Source organism: Astatotilapia calliptera, chromosome 7 (assembly GCF_900246225.1).
Source record: "Astatotilapia calliptera chromosome 7, fAstCal1.2, whole genome shotgun sequence".
Classification (NCBI taxonomy): domain Eukaryota; kingdom Metazoa; phylum Chordata; class Actinopteri; order Cichliformes; family Cichlidae; genus Astatotilapia; species Astatotilapia calliptera.
The window spans coordinates 60,201,997-60,218,183 of NC_039308.1; the positions used below are offsets into that span (position 1 = coordinate 60,201,997).

The 16,187-nt window shown below is 40.5% G+C and overlaps 1 protein-coding gene across 1 annotated transcript; it reads left to right on the forward strand.

Annotated features, from left to right (window-relative positions):
* Positions 1-2,361: 2,361 nt before the first annotated feature.
* nudt4a (nudix (nucleoside diphosphate linked moiety X)-type motif 4a) lies at positions 2,362-16,129 on the forward strand. The gene is made up of 6 exons (XM_026176327.1): positions 2,362-2,422; positions 2,698-3,154; positions 6,730-6,840; positions 8,734-8,778; positions 9,034-9,121; positions 14,445-16,129. Exons 2-6 carry the CDS (start codon positions 3,056-3,058, stop codon positions 14,669-14,671), a joined length of 570 nt encoding a protein of 189 aa, XP_026032112.1. The 5' UTR covers positions 2,362-2,422; positions 2,698-3,055; the 3' UTR covers positions 14,672-16,129.
* The last annotated feature ends 58 nt before the right edge of the window (positions 16,130-16,187 follow it).

Here is a 16,187-nt window from a genome sequence, read left to right on the forward strand (position 1 = left end):
TAGGACATGTGGTACATTGTGTCCAAGTTGGTTTGTAATTTGTACACACACAGTTACGGACAGTTCACCGTTCAAGGGGGACGGGGGTGGAGTCTAACCCTATATATCTATCATAAGGCGAAAAGCCATTACAGGGCAAACGGGGAGAGACAGATTATAGACCCAACTTCCTCTTTACATTTTAGGAAAATGGAAAAACAATGCAGTGATTTATAGAAATGTGCAAACACAAATGGAGGCAGGCATACCAGCAATGTGCTGACTAACACAAAGACAGTAACTGCTTTATATATCTGCAAAATGCAGCCTTTCATTATCTTTAGCGGCATGTTGCGTACTTCTTAGGTCAACAAAAACAATCCAGGGTGTTTTTATACTTCTTCCAATCTGTAATAAAAGGACTGGAACCATAGTAACACTTTGGGATGTTAAATATTTATACGACAAAAAAGGTAACTGGAATCCAAGTGAAATGAAAAATTGCAAACTTAAGAGCGAGTTTTATCAGCCACCACTTTTTTGTTTTTTTTGAGCTGGTATTAGATATTTGTCACTAGAATGGCATTCATACTTACCAGATAATACTTAGTATTGGAACTGCTTTCAATGCATGATGGCAATCTTTTTTTCAGTACTCTACAGTACTGGGCAAATGTCTTGGGCCTTCTCTCATTTCTTTTTAGTTTGCTAGGAAAGTGGGAAATTTATTGGATAATGCAAACGTACATGTAAATACAGTACATAAGGCAAAAACTGAGTTTGTACAATTCTAAAAAGCTCGACTGAATATTTGATCTGACCACCTTTATTCTTCAACACAGCCTGAACTCTCTCAGGAACCTTTCTTGTATTTTCTTTAAGTAGTCTTCAGGAATAGTTCTCCAGGCTTCTTAAAGGACACGCAGAGCTTTGCTTTGAATGCTGGTTGTTTTTTGTTCTTGTCTCTGTTAAGATGATTCCACGCAGTAATGTTGAAGTCTGGCAAACCAAACCGTGACTGAAGATGTTCAATGTAGGTTTTTTTTGTCATGTATGCTTTTAATGTATTGGCAGTATGTTTTGGATCATTGTCATGGCAAAAATGAAGCTCCTGACAATCATGGCAGATCTTTCCAGATGGTATTGCATGGATAAAAATCTGCATTCACGATTCCATCATTTTGACAAGATCCTGAACACCACTAAACTGAAATGGAGCCCCAAACCATGACAGAACCTCTGTCGTGTTTTGCAGAAAGCTGTAAGCACTGTTGTACCTCTCTCATCACCACCTCTGAAGACAGTTTGAACCCAAAATTTCACATTAGGATTCATCCCTCCGTCAAACCTGTTGCCACTGCTTTACCGTCCTGTGTAATTTGGGATGCCTCAGCCTTTTCTCCCTCTTTCTCTTCCTTAAAGATTTGTTGACAGCCACCTCTCCACTAAGACCATTTCAGTGAACATTAATGGATCAACGAAAAGTCAAATTGGATCTGTCCAGTTCTATTTCAGGTCTTTGCTGGATTTTTTTTCCCCTAAATCTTAAAATGCTTGAATAATGATCGCTTAGTGTTATGTGGCTCAAGAAACAAAAACATTCTTCTGAAAGTGGCCAGGTACAAGAACTGGACTGAAAAGGAGTTACATAGCAGCCAATGTCCAAAGAAAATCAGAAGGAATTGTATGCTCATCTTGCAGTTGTGGCAAAATATATTGCACAATAAGACCTTAAAATGCATTATTATTGATTTTTAAAACCATGCAGAAACCCTGCTACTCAAGTTCACTACAAGAAGATCTTAATATTAACATTTATTTGCTAGTTTAGTCCACACAAAATCAAATTCATGACGTTCTTATAGCTGTTACTGGCATTATTCAGAATTCCAGTCAGGGTTAAAAGCAGTAATTTCAAACTACAGAAAATCATGGTGCCTAAAATCTTCAGTGATTGCCACTTGCCACATGGATGTGGCTTGGATCTCTGTATTGCGAGTTGTTTCATCTGACCTGGAAAACTTCAGCTGCCACACTGTACTCCTGATTTTTAATACCTGTGTTTGCAAAACATGGTTCAGTTCTTAACTTTTCACAAACCCTTTTAATCCTTGTGTGAGTCAGTGCAACTTTGGATGTATGTTAGGCTTATTCATAATAATCAAGACTATTTGTTTAGCTTAAGCGCTTTCAAACAGAAACGGCTGCCAGTTATCATTGGTTCTGATTTGGACAGTCACTAATAATACAAACACCCCAACCTTTTTTTTTCCTCTTTTTTTTTTTAAACACATTGCTTCCTCAAGTGAATACAGGTAAATAAGGACTGCCTACTTCCACTAGAGGGCACCCCAAGCTTTGAAAGTTTTACGCAAGCCTGCATTTTTTAGTTTTGTTCGTTTAAAGGGAAAATTTGACTATCTCAAGAATCAAGACGCAACAGGTAAGCGTTTTACTCACGTGCTCGTGCAATAAATAAATAAATCACAATGAATAAAATCATCTGTGTGCCATTAAGCCTTTAAAAAATAATTGACCTTTTCTGTGTTATTTGTGACATGAAATGTTTGGATCTGTTCGGTTTTCTGCATTAAAAATGAGTCAGTGCACTTATTATCGTGGGCATTAACACGCTCTTCAAGTCCATCCTGGCTGGATTTGGAGAGTTTTAACAGCAACTCCATCTCGCAGCTCAGTCACCTTTTCTCTTCCATAAAGGAGACTCGTTTCTGTTCGGCCTGTGCGTCGCAGTGATAAACACGGATGTAAGGTGGGGACTGACGGGCTTGTTGCTGCGCAGCTCTCAGGTCAGCTGGTCGCAGCTCAGCCACCACAGCGTGATGTGAGCCAGTCTGCGTGTTGACAGCGGCACTAAAGCAGCAGAGCACAACACCAGATGTAGCCTGACGCGCGCTCGGAGCGCAGGAATGAATGGACCAGCTGCATGGTTTGTCTGGAAGTGTCTGAAGAAGCCAAGCTGCGATATTGTTGGATATTACTGAAAGCACTTTAATCAGCGACTGGTTGAAGCCCGATTTCCCAACACTTCCCTGCCTCCGGAAAAAAAGGCCTCTATATGATGAAGTTTAAGCCCAACCAGACCAGGACGTACGACGTCGAAGGGTTCAAGAGGAGAGCGGCGTGTCTGAGTTTCAAAAACGAAACAGAGGACGAGGTAAGCTGTGAAGTTAAACCATTTGTAGGAGGAGAGGGCTTTTATTAACACGCTCTATTTTTGACACAGTCCCAAATTAACCGCTGTGCCTGACAGTACAGCAGCCTGCTTTATCGCGCGTCTGGCTGACTTTCAGTGTGTGGGGAGCGCGTTCACGTGGCTCGTCTTTAATTGAGGTGCTGGGCAGAGGTGAAGGTTGGAGGGGGGCAAATATTTGACCTGTTACAGGGTGTGTGGCTGCAGCTGGCACTCAACAGGAGATCATCGTTTTTCACGTTCTTGCCAAGAAGGACATCCAGATTACTCATAAAATCGTCCCAGTTATCTCTAACGCAGAGCAGTCTCTGCATATATTTCACAGCTATGGGCCCATAAACACCTCCTGTCATAAATAAAGTAGTGCAGAGTTTGTTTTCCAACACATCAGCTGATGCGGTTTTACTAAATCTAATTTTGCTGAGATACCTGCTACTCCTGAGGCCAGTTGGTTCTACTTTTTGATTCAAATGATGACGCAACCATAAAGCAAATGTTCTCAGCCATTTTACTCACGTGAAAGAAATGTTTGTCTTTAAATTAGAGAGCTGAATATGAGGTTTTAACGTGTTACGTGTAATCAGTCGCCTATTATTTTGTCATTCGTGGAAATGTGTAAGTATACAGCACGTGTACGTAGTGATGTATGTCATATAACAAGCACAGACATTGACTGAAACACAAATTATTATTCAGTGATGCGCCAGTTTGGATAAGAAACTTTTAAGTTTGTTAATATTACCGTTGTTTTGTGCTGGGTCTAAATGTGTCTGCCTAGTGACGCAGACTAACTCTGGGCCACATGTGATATGATGAGTAGGGGGCTGAGTGGCTGTTACAGTGTGCTAAACTCCAAGTGACCCATGAGTTGCAATTTATAGAAACAAGGTACAGCCACTTGCTACTCCCTGACAGATTTCCTTTCCTGCTCCTTGTGCCTGGGCCCCTACCAGGGGCGCCTCCAGAATTTTTTCATAGGGGTAGCCGTATGGAGGTCACCAAAAATATTGGGGTGGCACACTACAGAATTTCCAGTTTTATTTTGCTGTTTTCAAATATAGGTTACTTGAAAAATATGGCTGGCAAAGAGAGAAAGAAAAGAATTATATGCCTAGTTAGTTTCCTGCTTTTATAGTTGAGATAACTGAAAATGGGTACATATAAAAACCAAACAAGAGTTGGAAATCCATAATAATCTGTTTTAAGTGACTGACTTAAAGCCCCAACCATCGCTTTAGTGAAACAGCAGAGCTGAGCAGAAGCAGCTTATCACTTATCAGAATGGAGTTGACTTTTAAATTGAAATTTGTATATACATTTTTATTGGATAGAGGTACAGTGGGGAGATGCACCAGTTATCTGTCCGGGGACATCCCCCCACCCCCACTCAGTGGCACCTGATGTATGGTTTCACAACATATTGATACGTCATATATTTATTCATTTACTTATTTTTACATGTCCACAGCTATGTAACCACACATTTCTGTGGAAAAGTCTTGATCCGTAACTGATTTCCTTATATTATATTCCACAAAGCCTGCCTTGTCTTGAGAAAAAGTTCTCCAGGCTTTCTGAAGGTCTGTCAAAGTTTTTATTTTGACCGGTTGCATCTGGTATTGATTATTGTAATCGTATCCACACAGGCTTCCCTCTAGAGTTCAGCTGGTCCAAAATACTGCTCCTCTTGTCATTACCTGAACCCTTTCCACAGAACATATCACTCCTGTCTTTCAACAGTTTCACTGGTTTCCCTTTAATCACATTAATTTTAAGTTTCTGCTTCCTACTTGAAAAGGTGCCTATAGATAAAATGTATTCTTATTATTATTTGCTGATAAATTGTTATTTTTAGACACCAATGTAAGTATTTTACAAGCAGTGAATCCTTAATTAAGGCATTTACTGAGACAAAGGTTGCCTTTTAAATTTAGCTTCTTTTGAAAGGCATTAACACATCGTTCAGCCCGTAGAGTTTGGCCGGACTGGGATCAGACTGTAAAGATGTCGGGGTTCTGCCCACTTCAAACGCTTCCTCACTTTCCCCCGATCGTGTTTGGTGCCTGTCGGGGTCATTAACCTCCTCTCCTAAGCTCTTTGTTTTGATACAGAGAGGTAACTGCTGATCTGGTGGTTTTTGGAAAGCCTGTTGTCTGTGTGCGAGTAGCTGTGTCTGTACAAGTGCCTACGTGCTTCACATGCCGTTTGTGTGAAATTGCGCATGCATGTGTACGTTGTGTGGATTTGTGTCACTGAGGCAACTTGCGGTGTTTCTACAGTCCCCTGGACCCTGCGCGGATTCGTTTAAGATGAGATGTGTCACCTGGAATACAAAACCAGCTAAAATAATTGGCCTTCCTCTTTGTGGCTTAATGTGAGTAGCCATAGAAAGTAGAAGCCATGATGTGGAGTAAACACATACATTTGATTTTAACTAAGATTTTGGCAATGCCATGGCTAAATAAATTAGCTCACTGAGCAGAGTAAATGCGTAGAGAGATGTGTCTGCTGTGGAAGAGTATGAACTTGGACATTGAAGTGACTTTTACCTTAATAACTTAGTATTTTATTCACTCATAGATATGGACAGAGTTGCACTGTTAAAAATAAATCACATGGTTTCTAGAGAGTTTGTAAATAAAGGAGCAGAGTGAGAAAGTGTTACACTCATATACACTGGGTATATATCACCCATATATATTGGGTGATAAATGACATTAAGCATTTATTACCCAAAGAGATCAGCTTTGATGATATGAAGATGTTACCATTAGGCGCTTCACAAAGTTGCTTCCATTTTGGAGCGTGAGCAGAAAGATCTTACAGAAGGGAAACCTCTGCTGTGACAGCTGTGTTTAATGTGGAAAGGGTTTATTCGACTGGCGTTTTTAACACAGGTGAGTGTTAGCCTGACTGGAGAGTGAGTTGGTTGAACAGTGTTAAGGTTTCAGAAGGCAGTCCTACATGAACTCAATGTGGGTCAGTGATGCCGGACTGGGTTTAAGGTCAAGTAACTTCGTCATCAAAACATCAAACTGCATTGGCTGGATGGCAGTTAAAAATAGTGTGCAGCTTTAGGATATTTCTTTGGGTTAGAACGTTGATTTGTACTTCTTCAAACGCAGTGGGATTAAATATAACATTTGATGTTGGTACTACTCAAAACGCTAAAGCTGGCCGTACTGTTAATAGATTCCAGATTATGAATTATCTTTCATTAAATCCACTGACAACTAAAAACAGGCCGATACATGAATCATTACATTAGTTGTTCTCATTCGTCTATTTAAATTATGTGCCAAAGACTGTGACACGCAGAGCAGCATCATTCGCACAGCGCTCATGTTGCATTAAGTAAATGAAGTGAATGACTGGAATGATATGCGAGATGTTCGACATGCGTCTGCTGAATGACGAGCAGTTCGTTTGGCCACCGCGTCCGTGCCGACGGACGCTGAACTCGGGCATGCTGTTGCTGTGCTTTTTGCACCCCAACCTCAGTAGCAGAGGCCTGACGGAGGGCTCTCTCTCCTTGGCAGGTGCTGTTGGTGAGCAGCAGTCGCCATCCAGACCAGTGGATCGTGCCAGGAGGGGGAATGGAGCCTGATGAGGAGCCCTGTGGAGCTGCTGTCAGGGAGGTGTATGAAGAGGTGAATTGATTGTTCATTAATTAAACCCATAAAGACGTTTCTATTGTTTGCATGCATTGTTGGTTAAAGCCTAGGATCTATACAGTACTGCGCAAAGTGATGAACGACACCCCATTTCTTTATATTTTGCAATGAAAATAGGAAATAGGTGCAGTGACTTATTGAAACGTATGTGGGAATACGTGTTTTTGTTGAAGGACATTTAAAGCTCATCTTGGATGTTGACTGCCGTTCATACCGTTCTCTGTCAAGATGATCTTACACTGCTTTAATAATGTTGAAGTCCGGGCTCTGAGGGGGCAAATCCATGACTGATGGAATTTCATTGTTTGTTTTCATATCCAGGTATGATTTTACTGCACTGGCAGTATGTTTGGGTTCATTTTCATGTCATGTATTACATGGTGAATCTACCATGTTAAACAGATTGCCACTAACTGCTGTAGATACATTTTTTAGGTGTAAAAAAAGGCTGTTTTGTATTTTTCAAGCTGTGCTATCATTTTCCATAAACTAAAGAAATGCATACAAATGATTTTGTTTTTGCAAAAGGACACGAAGTGGCTAAAGATACAATTAAAAATGGGATCTTTGCTAAGTTGCCTGCTATTTGCCTTTTCTATGCTTGAATTATTCACAGGTTTGCCTTAACAAAACCAAAAACTTTCATATGAAAATTATGAGGTACAAGAAGCTGACTTAAAATGAGTAAAAAAAGCAACTAATGTCCAAACAAACAAACAAAGAATCCTTTGAATAAAGCCTGGAGAACTATTGGTCAAAACCACTTTTTAGTACTTGGGAATCAAAATGTAAAGAAATGAGAGGTGGCTCCAGACTTTTCCATAATCACCTCTCACGGAGACAGTGTTATTTTTCATGCAGAGCACAATATAAAAAGCAGCATTCTGAAGTTTCCTTGAGATTAGTAACCATTTTTGGCTCCATTAATACTGGAAGTGACACAAAGTTACCATAGTGTTAAAAAGTAATAAGTATAGGGAATTTTATCAGTTGTCAGCTGATAATGTTTATTGGTTTTCCAAGGAATTATCTCATTATTTAAGTGGAAGATAAATAAAAAAAATCATGACATTTCATGACTTTGAACACTGGGGGGCTAATTTCCATCTCAGTATCATATATTCTGATTGCAATGTATGCATCATGGGCTCAAAGGACAGACACATTAAACTGAAAGTGAAATCAGTAAATCTTTGTCAGAAGTGTCATCGCTGTTCACAGTACAAGTCGCTCCTGTTGTTCTACCAGCCAAAAATCCAGAACAGAAGTAGAAATATGTGGCAAGGATGCATGGATAGCCAGCTTATCATGCTGTGGTTTAAGAAAGGAGGCTGCTGGTGGCTGGCCAGATTGTTCACAGCAAAGTGAGCTGTGAGCTTCTGACATGGATAGCAGTGTGCTGACAGCTTTGAAGTATGGCAGTGACATTTAGGAAGGGGTTCCAGTTGCCCACATCCTGCGCCTCACGGAGCTGACGCAGATCAGGATAAAGGCGATTCAAAGCGGATTGAGCCTCATTTGTTAATTTTTATTTGTGCATAAATTTGTAAAGCCTTGTAGGCCGTTGTGTGCATTTTAGTGTGCTTTTTTAAAGAAGTCTGGAAGACATTACAGCAATGACCGGGATGTCTGTTATGGTTTGATACTGTAAATGATAGCTGTGTCCTAACTGTGTACTATACTTGAGCTAAGCCCCCTGTCTCGTGTTTCTGTCATTTAGACTATGTTTATGTCTACCTGGGATCATATATGACGCGAATCCAAGTGATCTCGCTGCACAGTGTGTTGAAAGGACAGTTTCACCTGAATATTTTAGATTATGACTTGTGGACAATCACTTTTAATAATGACTCTGATTTATGTGTGCAGGCTGGTGTAAAGGGAAAGCTCGGCAGACTGCTTGGGATATTCGAGGTATGTTATGAAAAATTGTAATTTGTAATCATGTCGCGATACATAGTGCTGTATAAAATCATCCTACTGCCGCACCTAGCGTTTTTGTATGTCTGTGGTCAGACAATCAACTTGTTTAGTTCATGGAGTTTCTATAAAAGAAATGGTACGGCTAATCACAGTTTTTGCCTTTTTTAATGAAGGCTTTGCACGCACTGCGTTGGTGGTTTGTCAGAAAAACATAAATTCATTTTCTCTTCATGTAAACCTTTGCAGCACAATCAAGACAGAAAGCACAGGACTTATGTCTACACCCTCGTGGTGACGGAGATGCTGGAAGACTGGGAAGACTCTGTGAACATTGGTATGCCTCTGTGTCCCTCTTTGTCTTATTATAGTATCTTATTCTAGCAGCCAAGGGGAAAAGAGTGAAAAATATTCCTGTGGTAACAAGATTTTTGAGGGGTTTTTTTGTGTTCTCCTTTTTACGGGCATCCCTCATATGCATGTTTTTTGAGATCCTGTGGTTTATTAAAAAAAACAAAAAAACAAAAGCAAGCAAAAGGTTTTAGCAACTTTTTGCATTACATGTTCTGTTTCAGGGTTGAGTTTCAGGGCTTTCAGTCTCTTAGTTCAAGATCTTGGCTTAAGATCATGCATTGGCAAGGTTTTTTTTTTTTGTTTTGTTTTGTTTTTTACCAGAATCACTTGCTCACATTAAACATGCCTCAACTAAGTGCTTAGGTTACACATTTTGATTCGCATAAATGTGAAAGGGATTATAAACTCATACATAGCATTAGTCTTCAGATAATCTACTGCCTTTGAAGGTGGCACACATAAGATGACTCCATAAGCAGAATGAAGAGGAACAAAACACAACGAGGAATGTGTAACAGCTCCACTGATTCATTTGATCTAAATCAGGGATGGCAAACTCATTTTACACCGAGGGCCACATACAGCTTTGATCTGGAATGGGGCGGAAGACTGAAACCCCTACTTCCAATCCACTTAAGGAAGTTTAACTACACATTAAATCCCTCAGATGTCTTAATACTAAAAAAGAAGTGCAATTTCAAAAGTTTGTCGTTTAGAAAGAACTGAGATGAAGAAATGTTTCTGTTACTGTGGACCCATTGTAAAAAAACAAAACAGAAATTTCTATTGTAGATAAAAACAGGTACTTTTCGATTAATTATCTTTTACTTTGGTGTAATATGAATGGCATGGGAGCAGGTCTTTTTCAGTAGGAAATAAAGTAAAGCAGATAATAGTCCACAGTTGAAGCCATCCTTCACATTTTCCAAAACCATCAAGTGGGCTGGATTGAAATCCTTACCCGGCCGATTCTGGCTCCCGGGCATTAGGTTTGACACCCCTGATCTAAAATTCTTAACAGAACAATTGGACAATTGAACATGTCTGCCCATGTGTCTGTTTTATGGAAAACATGAATAACAGATTCATGAACTGAGTAGCAGTTTCCCAGATTATGTCTTTCACAATGGCTGTATTGTCTTTTTGCCTCTTCCTTCATCCTGTGTTGGCTGATTGTCAAAATAAAACGACATGCAACTGTGCTCATAACTTTCCGCAGTGCAGTTCAACACTTCATTTAGCTGTAGATTTTATTTTTATTTTTTCACAAATTCAGCCTGAATTGTAAATAAACTGGTTTAAATTGATTTATATTAGCATACCTGTTCAACTGCTCATTAATGCTCATCTAATCAACCAATCAGATGGCAGCAACCAAGTGCATTTAGGCACGTGGGCATGGTCAGGATGACCTGCTGAAGTTCAAACCGAGCATCAGAATAGGGAGCTAACGTGATTTTTTTTTAATGTATCGTGGTTGTTGGTGTCAGGTGGATCTGAGTATTTCAGAAGCTGCTGATCTGCTGGGATTGTTCCACACAGCCATCTCTAGACTTTACAGCTAAAAAGTGGCACTCAGCCAGTCAGCTAAGAACAGAAAAGGCTACAATTCACTCAGGTTCACCAAAAGTAGACAACATGAGATTGGAAAAACATCTGGTCTGATGAGTCTTAATTTCTGCGGGCAGCAGGGTCAAAATTTGACATGAACGCCTTGAAAGCACTGATCCATTCTACCTTGTGTCAGCAGTTCAAGCTGCTGCTGGTGGTGTAAATGTGTGGGAGCTATTTCCTCATCACGTTTACCCCTTGATACCAACTGAGCATCGTTTGAATCAATGCCACAAAGGGTTTAGGCAGTTCTGAAGACAAAGGGGGTCCAGCCTGGTACTAGCCTGGTGTGACTGATAAAGTTGCTGGTGGGTGTATGTTGTGATTACATGTAGGTCAGACATTAAGTATGCTCGAATGGAGATCTCTAATATAGCAAGCGGTTCGTTACACGTCGCCAATATCTATGTTGACTTTAAGTTAACATAGAATGTTTTTCTAAACTGTAACGTATATAAGGTGGATGTACATGTTTAGATATGTTTTCATGGATGTTTTCACTGTCTGATATTTTAAATGGAATACCCTTTCCCGGGATTGAGTAACTTGTAAACTATTTCTAACTGGACTGGAAAATGTGGTTGTGGCCGTTTACTCCCTTCACCCACAGAAGTAAGAGTTCAGCCTGTTCATAAGGGGGAGGAGTGTTTGCTGTGCCCAGCTGTATTCCAGTTATCATCACTGACCACAGCAGCCCCCCTTACTTGTCCTCTTTTGCCCTACACGAGGGTTGCGACTGAACAGAAAGGGTTTACTACTACAGGTTGAATTGACTCCCTCGCCTCCTTAAATGCTGGTAGTGGTGGCACTCTTCAGGGTGCCAACATGAAGTGAAGGCATCCTCCTCCTCATTATCACACCAGGCTCCAGTTATCACAGAGCATGGCAAATCCCTTTAGCAAAGTGCTGGAATTGAATGGGAGGAGATGAGTTTGAATAAAGTATAAATAACTTCCAGCTGTCGCTTTGCTGGACAGATCATTTTTATGGAAGATACTTTTTTTAGGGTTTAGGGCTGTCTGAAGTATGCCCATGTCCACACCGACACCCACTGGTGCCATGACATGCACAGTTTATTTTTGTGTGTGGTGAATAAAATGATCCTTTTGTCATCCTTTCATTCAGCAGTCTCACTCAGCGCTTATTCAGGCTCTCTGTGACAAATTATACAATGTTTGCTTAATGGTGGCATGCCCTTTGGAGCATTTTAAATACAATTAACACACAGTGTGGTTTGCTTTGTGGATATTAGTATCCAAAATTTGTTCAAGAAGTCTTTGCTAAGTTTAAAAATACTATTATATTTCTATGTTTGCACCTATGGACTGGGTCCAGTCTGAGTCTCCTTCATTTTCAATCTCATGCATTTTGAGCACTACCTGACCCTAATCATCTAAACACTGAGTCTTTGCAGTACGCACACTCCTTTCCTTAATCTTTGCCACAGCTAGTTCCTGCTAACTCTGCCTTGTTTGTATGTTGGATACTTTGCCCTTTCCTGTTTTCTGCCTTGTGCCTTTTTTGGATTTGTTTGTTACGCTTATTTCCTGTGTACGACCCATAGTGCTCAAATCAAGAGCTTCATTATGGGCCTTTTATCTTTTTTTTCTTTCTGATTTGCACCTCATCTTCTCCACTGTGCAAGTTATTTTCACTGTATTGCTCTAAGAAATGTTTTAGTTGCTTAAATGCATTTGAAGGACACGGAAGAGAGGAGGTTTGTCTGAGGAGCAATTATCTAGGATTCACCGGTGTATCATTGTGTATCTTTCTCTGAAGAGTTTTTACCTGCTACCAGTTAAACTTCTGGGGTATTGATCTGGTCAGTTAAGTAAATGGATTCTTCAAAGCGCTCTATACAACATGCCACATTCACCCATACACATCCATTCTCACAAGCACTTTCTCTATACTTAGTGCTTTCTAACTACATTCACACTTCGATGGATGCATCGGAGAGCAACTTGAGGTTAGTATCTTGCCCAAGGATACTTGGCATGCAGACTTGGAGGAGCCAGGGATCGAACCACCAACCTTCCGATCAGTAGGTGCTCTACCTCCTGAGCTACAGCCACTCTGCTGCTTTGGTGTTATTGAAATTAATAACTAGAGGTAAACTAGAGGGGCAACAATGAGACAACTAACAAAACAGGAATGATCCACATTCTTTCCCTCCATTGGCTAGGGTCAGTATCACTACCGGCAGCATGCGGTGATGCCTGGACTCGGACTCTACAGAAGTTTCCCATGTAGTCCAAATCTCCTAGAGGGAGATCCCATCAGCAGGACCAGTATCTGTTCCTTTATGAACAGGATGGAGCTTTACCTGACTTCCAGCAGGTGACTGGTGTAAATACCTTTGACTAAACAATCAGAAACAGACTTCAACATTGTCTAGTGGACCCTGCGCTCACTGCCTGCCATTGTGGAGCCCAACTGGCATTTACAAGAATTGGCTGGTCCACCAGGTCTGCAGAAGCTGTGGAGAGCGTTATGCTACCTTTAACATTGTTTAACATGATTGATTTAGTGGTGGGTTAGTGAAAGTGTGGAGAGGCTTATCCATGGAGGGACACACAGAGCTCTATGGGGTAGGCAACAGCACCCTGACCATTAGATATCGGGATTATATTCATTGTCAAACCCAATGCTGGTGCAGCGGGTCAGGGTTCCTCATGGTGTAATAGTAAGAGTATGCAGGCAGTTCCTGGTGGACGAAGGAACTGATACATGTTACTGGGCCCCATGCTTGTCTGACCTAAATCCACTCGAACACTTGTGGGACATTATGTTTCGGTCCATCCGATGCTGCCAGGTTGCATCTCAGACTGTGCAGGAGCTCAGTGATGTGCTGGTCCAACTTGTGAGAAGATCCCCCTGGACACCATCTGTTGTGCACACATTATCAGGCATGCATACAAGCATGTGGGGGCCATACAAATTACGGAGTTCTATTTTGAGTTGCTGCAGTGACATTTCGGGAAAATAGACTAGCATGCTGTAGAATCTTTTCACTTTGATGTGGGGGTGTCTTGAATTGAGCCCTCTGTACGTTGATAATTTTCATTTCCATCAAACGATATGGCATGCTTTCGTTCCTAACACATTACCCAGTCCATATCAGTATAGATGTGCGGCATGATTTTTTTTTTCTCTGATGTGTTTTCAGAGTGTTCTTTAATATTTTTTAAAAGTATATAGCTCACCAAGATCATAACATGATATCAACTGCCTTAAAATGACAGTTGTGAAACAAAGATGTGTCATTTTGCTAACAGCCTGTTGCCTCATCTCTCTCCTCATCTTTCTTCCTCTCCTCCTGTGATCACATTTCTGATGGGAGGGACCAAGATGCAAGGAGATGAGGAAAGGAATCGAGGATGTGCCAACTGAGAAATGAGCAGAAGGGATGGACGAGCTTATGGTTTCCTGTGACCTAATATCTGAAATGTTGTAATCATATGCTGAGAAATGTTTTGTTTCTTGTTCCTTGTTTAGATTACCTTAATCAAGACCTTATTGTGATCTTTTACGAATATTTATCAATATCATATTAGCAGTTATGCATCTATCAGGATGGACGTGTTACGGACTTAAAACAATTTCCCACACATTGTATTGAAGTGTCATTAAGCACAACACTGATTGTGTGAGCCACATGCAAACAATTCAACTTTACTTGAATCTCTTCACAGGAAGGAAGAGGAAGTGGTTCAAGGTCGATGAAGCCATAAGGGTGCTGCAGAGCCACAAGCCTGTCCATGCAGAGTACCTACACAGACTTAAGGGCACCTGTAATCCCACCTGCACTCCCATGTGTGGCCCAGCTAACGGCAATGGCCTGAGCTCCCACATGACAGATGATGACGCACCCCACTATGTTGTTTGCTCCACACACTGCTCAGACCTAGTCAGCAGATAGGAGCCATAATGGCAGAGAGCAGGTCTTCTGAGAGGAAATGAATTTTCAGCTGAACTTCTTGAGACTGATTTGAAGTGACACTGAAAAAGTTTTTCAAATGTATTTAAGACTTTTTTTTAATGTATTATTTTTTTTTAAATTCCTGTAAAGCATTTCCTTTTCAACTTTAGGCAGACTGCAGTGCACTGATTATGCAATATAAAGGCCTGTTTAGTCTTAGATGTTGTATATTTGACTGGCGGCACACACTGTGTGCTGGTGATTTCCTGGAGGCGGTATGGGGAAGTGTTGGCTCCTGGAGGAAGCCTTATTCCCACAGTGACTCAGTGCCAAACAATGTGCAAGATGTTTGAAAAAGAGTAGCTGCAAGTCTATGGATGGACTTTACAAACTGCTACCTTGGGAAGTTTGTAAGGAATTCTGCTAAAAGAGATGAGGTAAAGTCTGCAGCAAGCGTGGACAGCATTGTTATTACTTCCTCAGCGCACACAGTATCATCTCTAAGCACTAGTGACACTGAACAAGCCTTAAATCATGTGTGTATATATTTGAATGCTGTCAATGTGAGTGAAAACTGAGTAAATTAGAGAAAAACTTCTATATAGTGAACTGAATCAAACATGAAATGGCACATATCCTCAGAAAAACTATAATCTAGTGCATTATAGCAAATGTTTTATATAGTGTATCTGCAGAGATGCCTTAGAAGAGTCTGACAAATGCTGCACAAAGTCTCCCATTAAGTGCCTTCATAAACACAAACTAAATGAACAGAACAAATCAAGCCTTATACATGCTGTCAAAACAACCCAGTTTTTGGAAGCTGGGCTCCATAGGACATTAAGAAAAATGTGGGTTTGCTTTTACGACAGAGGGTGCACAGTGACTGAATTTATGTTCCGCTGGGAAACATGGACCGAAAAGTATGACAGGAATTATGGTCGCCTGATTCTATTTGATGCTTTGCTTTAAACTTTAATCCAGTTTCTTCACAAGTTAATATTATTGTTTTTATTTATTGTTAGTCTTAGTGTTTGGACTATACCATTAATACCAGGCTGTAGACTACTCCCCCTGGTGGCAATGGTACAGTCCAACCACAAGCACAAAGCATAGAAATGGAAAATTAAGTATGCAAAGAAGGAAAAAAACTGAAGCAAACCCCCAAACGTGCACAGTTAAAAATCAAACTGAGAGTCGTTTATTTTTGGAGAAATAAACTGTGGATCGTGGAAATCCGTTTCTTTATGTGATTATTTTTTGATGGTGCTTGCTTCAAAGCGTTGTATTGTGCATGGAAGTCCTTTAACACCTAGGGGAAAAAAGCTCAAATATGGTCATAATTCAACTTCCTAGGCTACCATTGGCAGGAAAGCCTATCTAACATCTTTCCTCATTGTCCATGTGTGACTGGGGTATTCTATTGTGTGCAAAATATTTAAATAAACACCGTTTAAAGATAATTACTATTGTGACAGATTTTTATTGAGTGCTGCAGAGCACGACGGCTCTTGTA

What these genes read in the sequence shown, in the direction of transcription:
- nudt4a (XM_026176327.1), top strand. Translation starts at nt 3,056, where the DNA reads ATGATGAAGTTTAAGCCCAACCAGACCAGGACGTACGACGTCGAAGGG. An exon ending in AAAACGAAACAGAGGACGAG is followed by an intron (nt 3,155 to 6,729) that starts GTAAGCTGTGAA and finishes TCTCCTTGGCAG; the next exon opens with GTGCTGTTGGTGAGCAGCAG. An exon ending in GACTGCTTGGGATATTCGAG is followed by an intron (nt 8,779 to 9,033) that starts GTATGTTATGAA and finishes AAACCTTTGCAG; the next exon opens with CACAATCAAGACAGAAAGCA.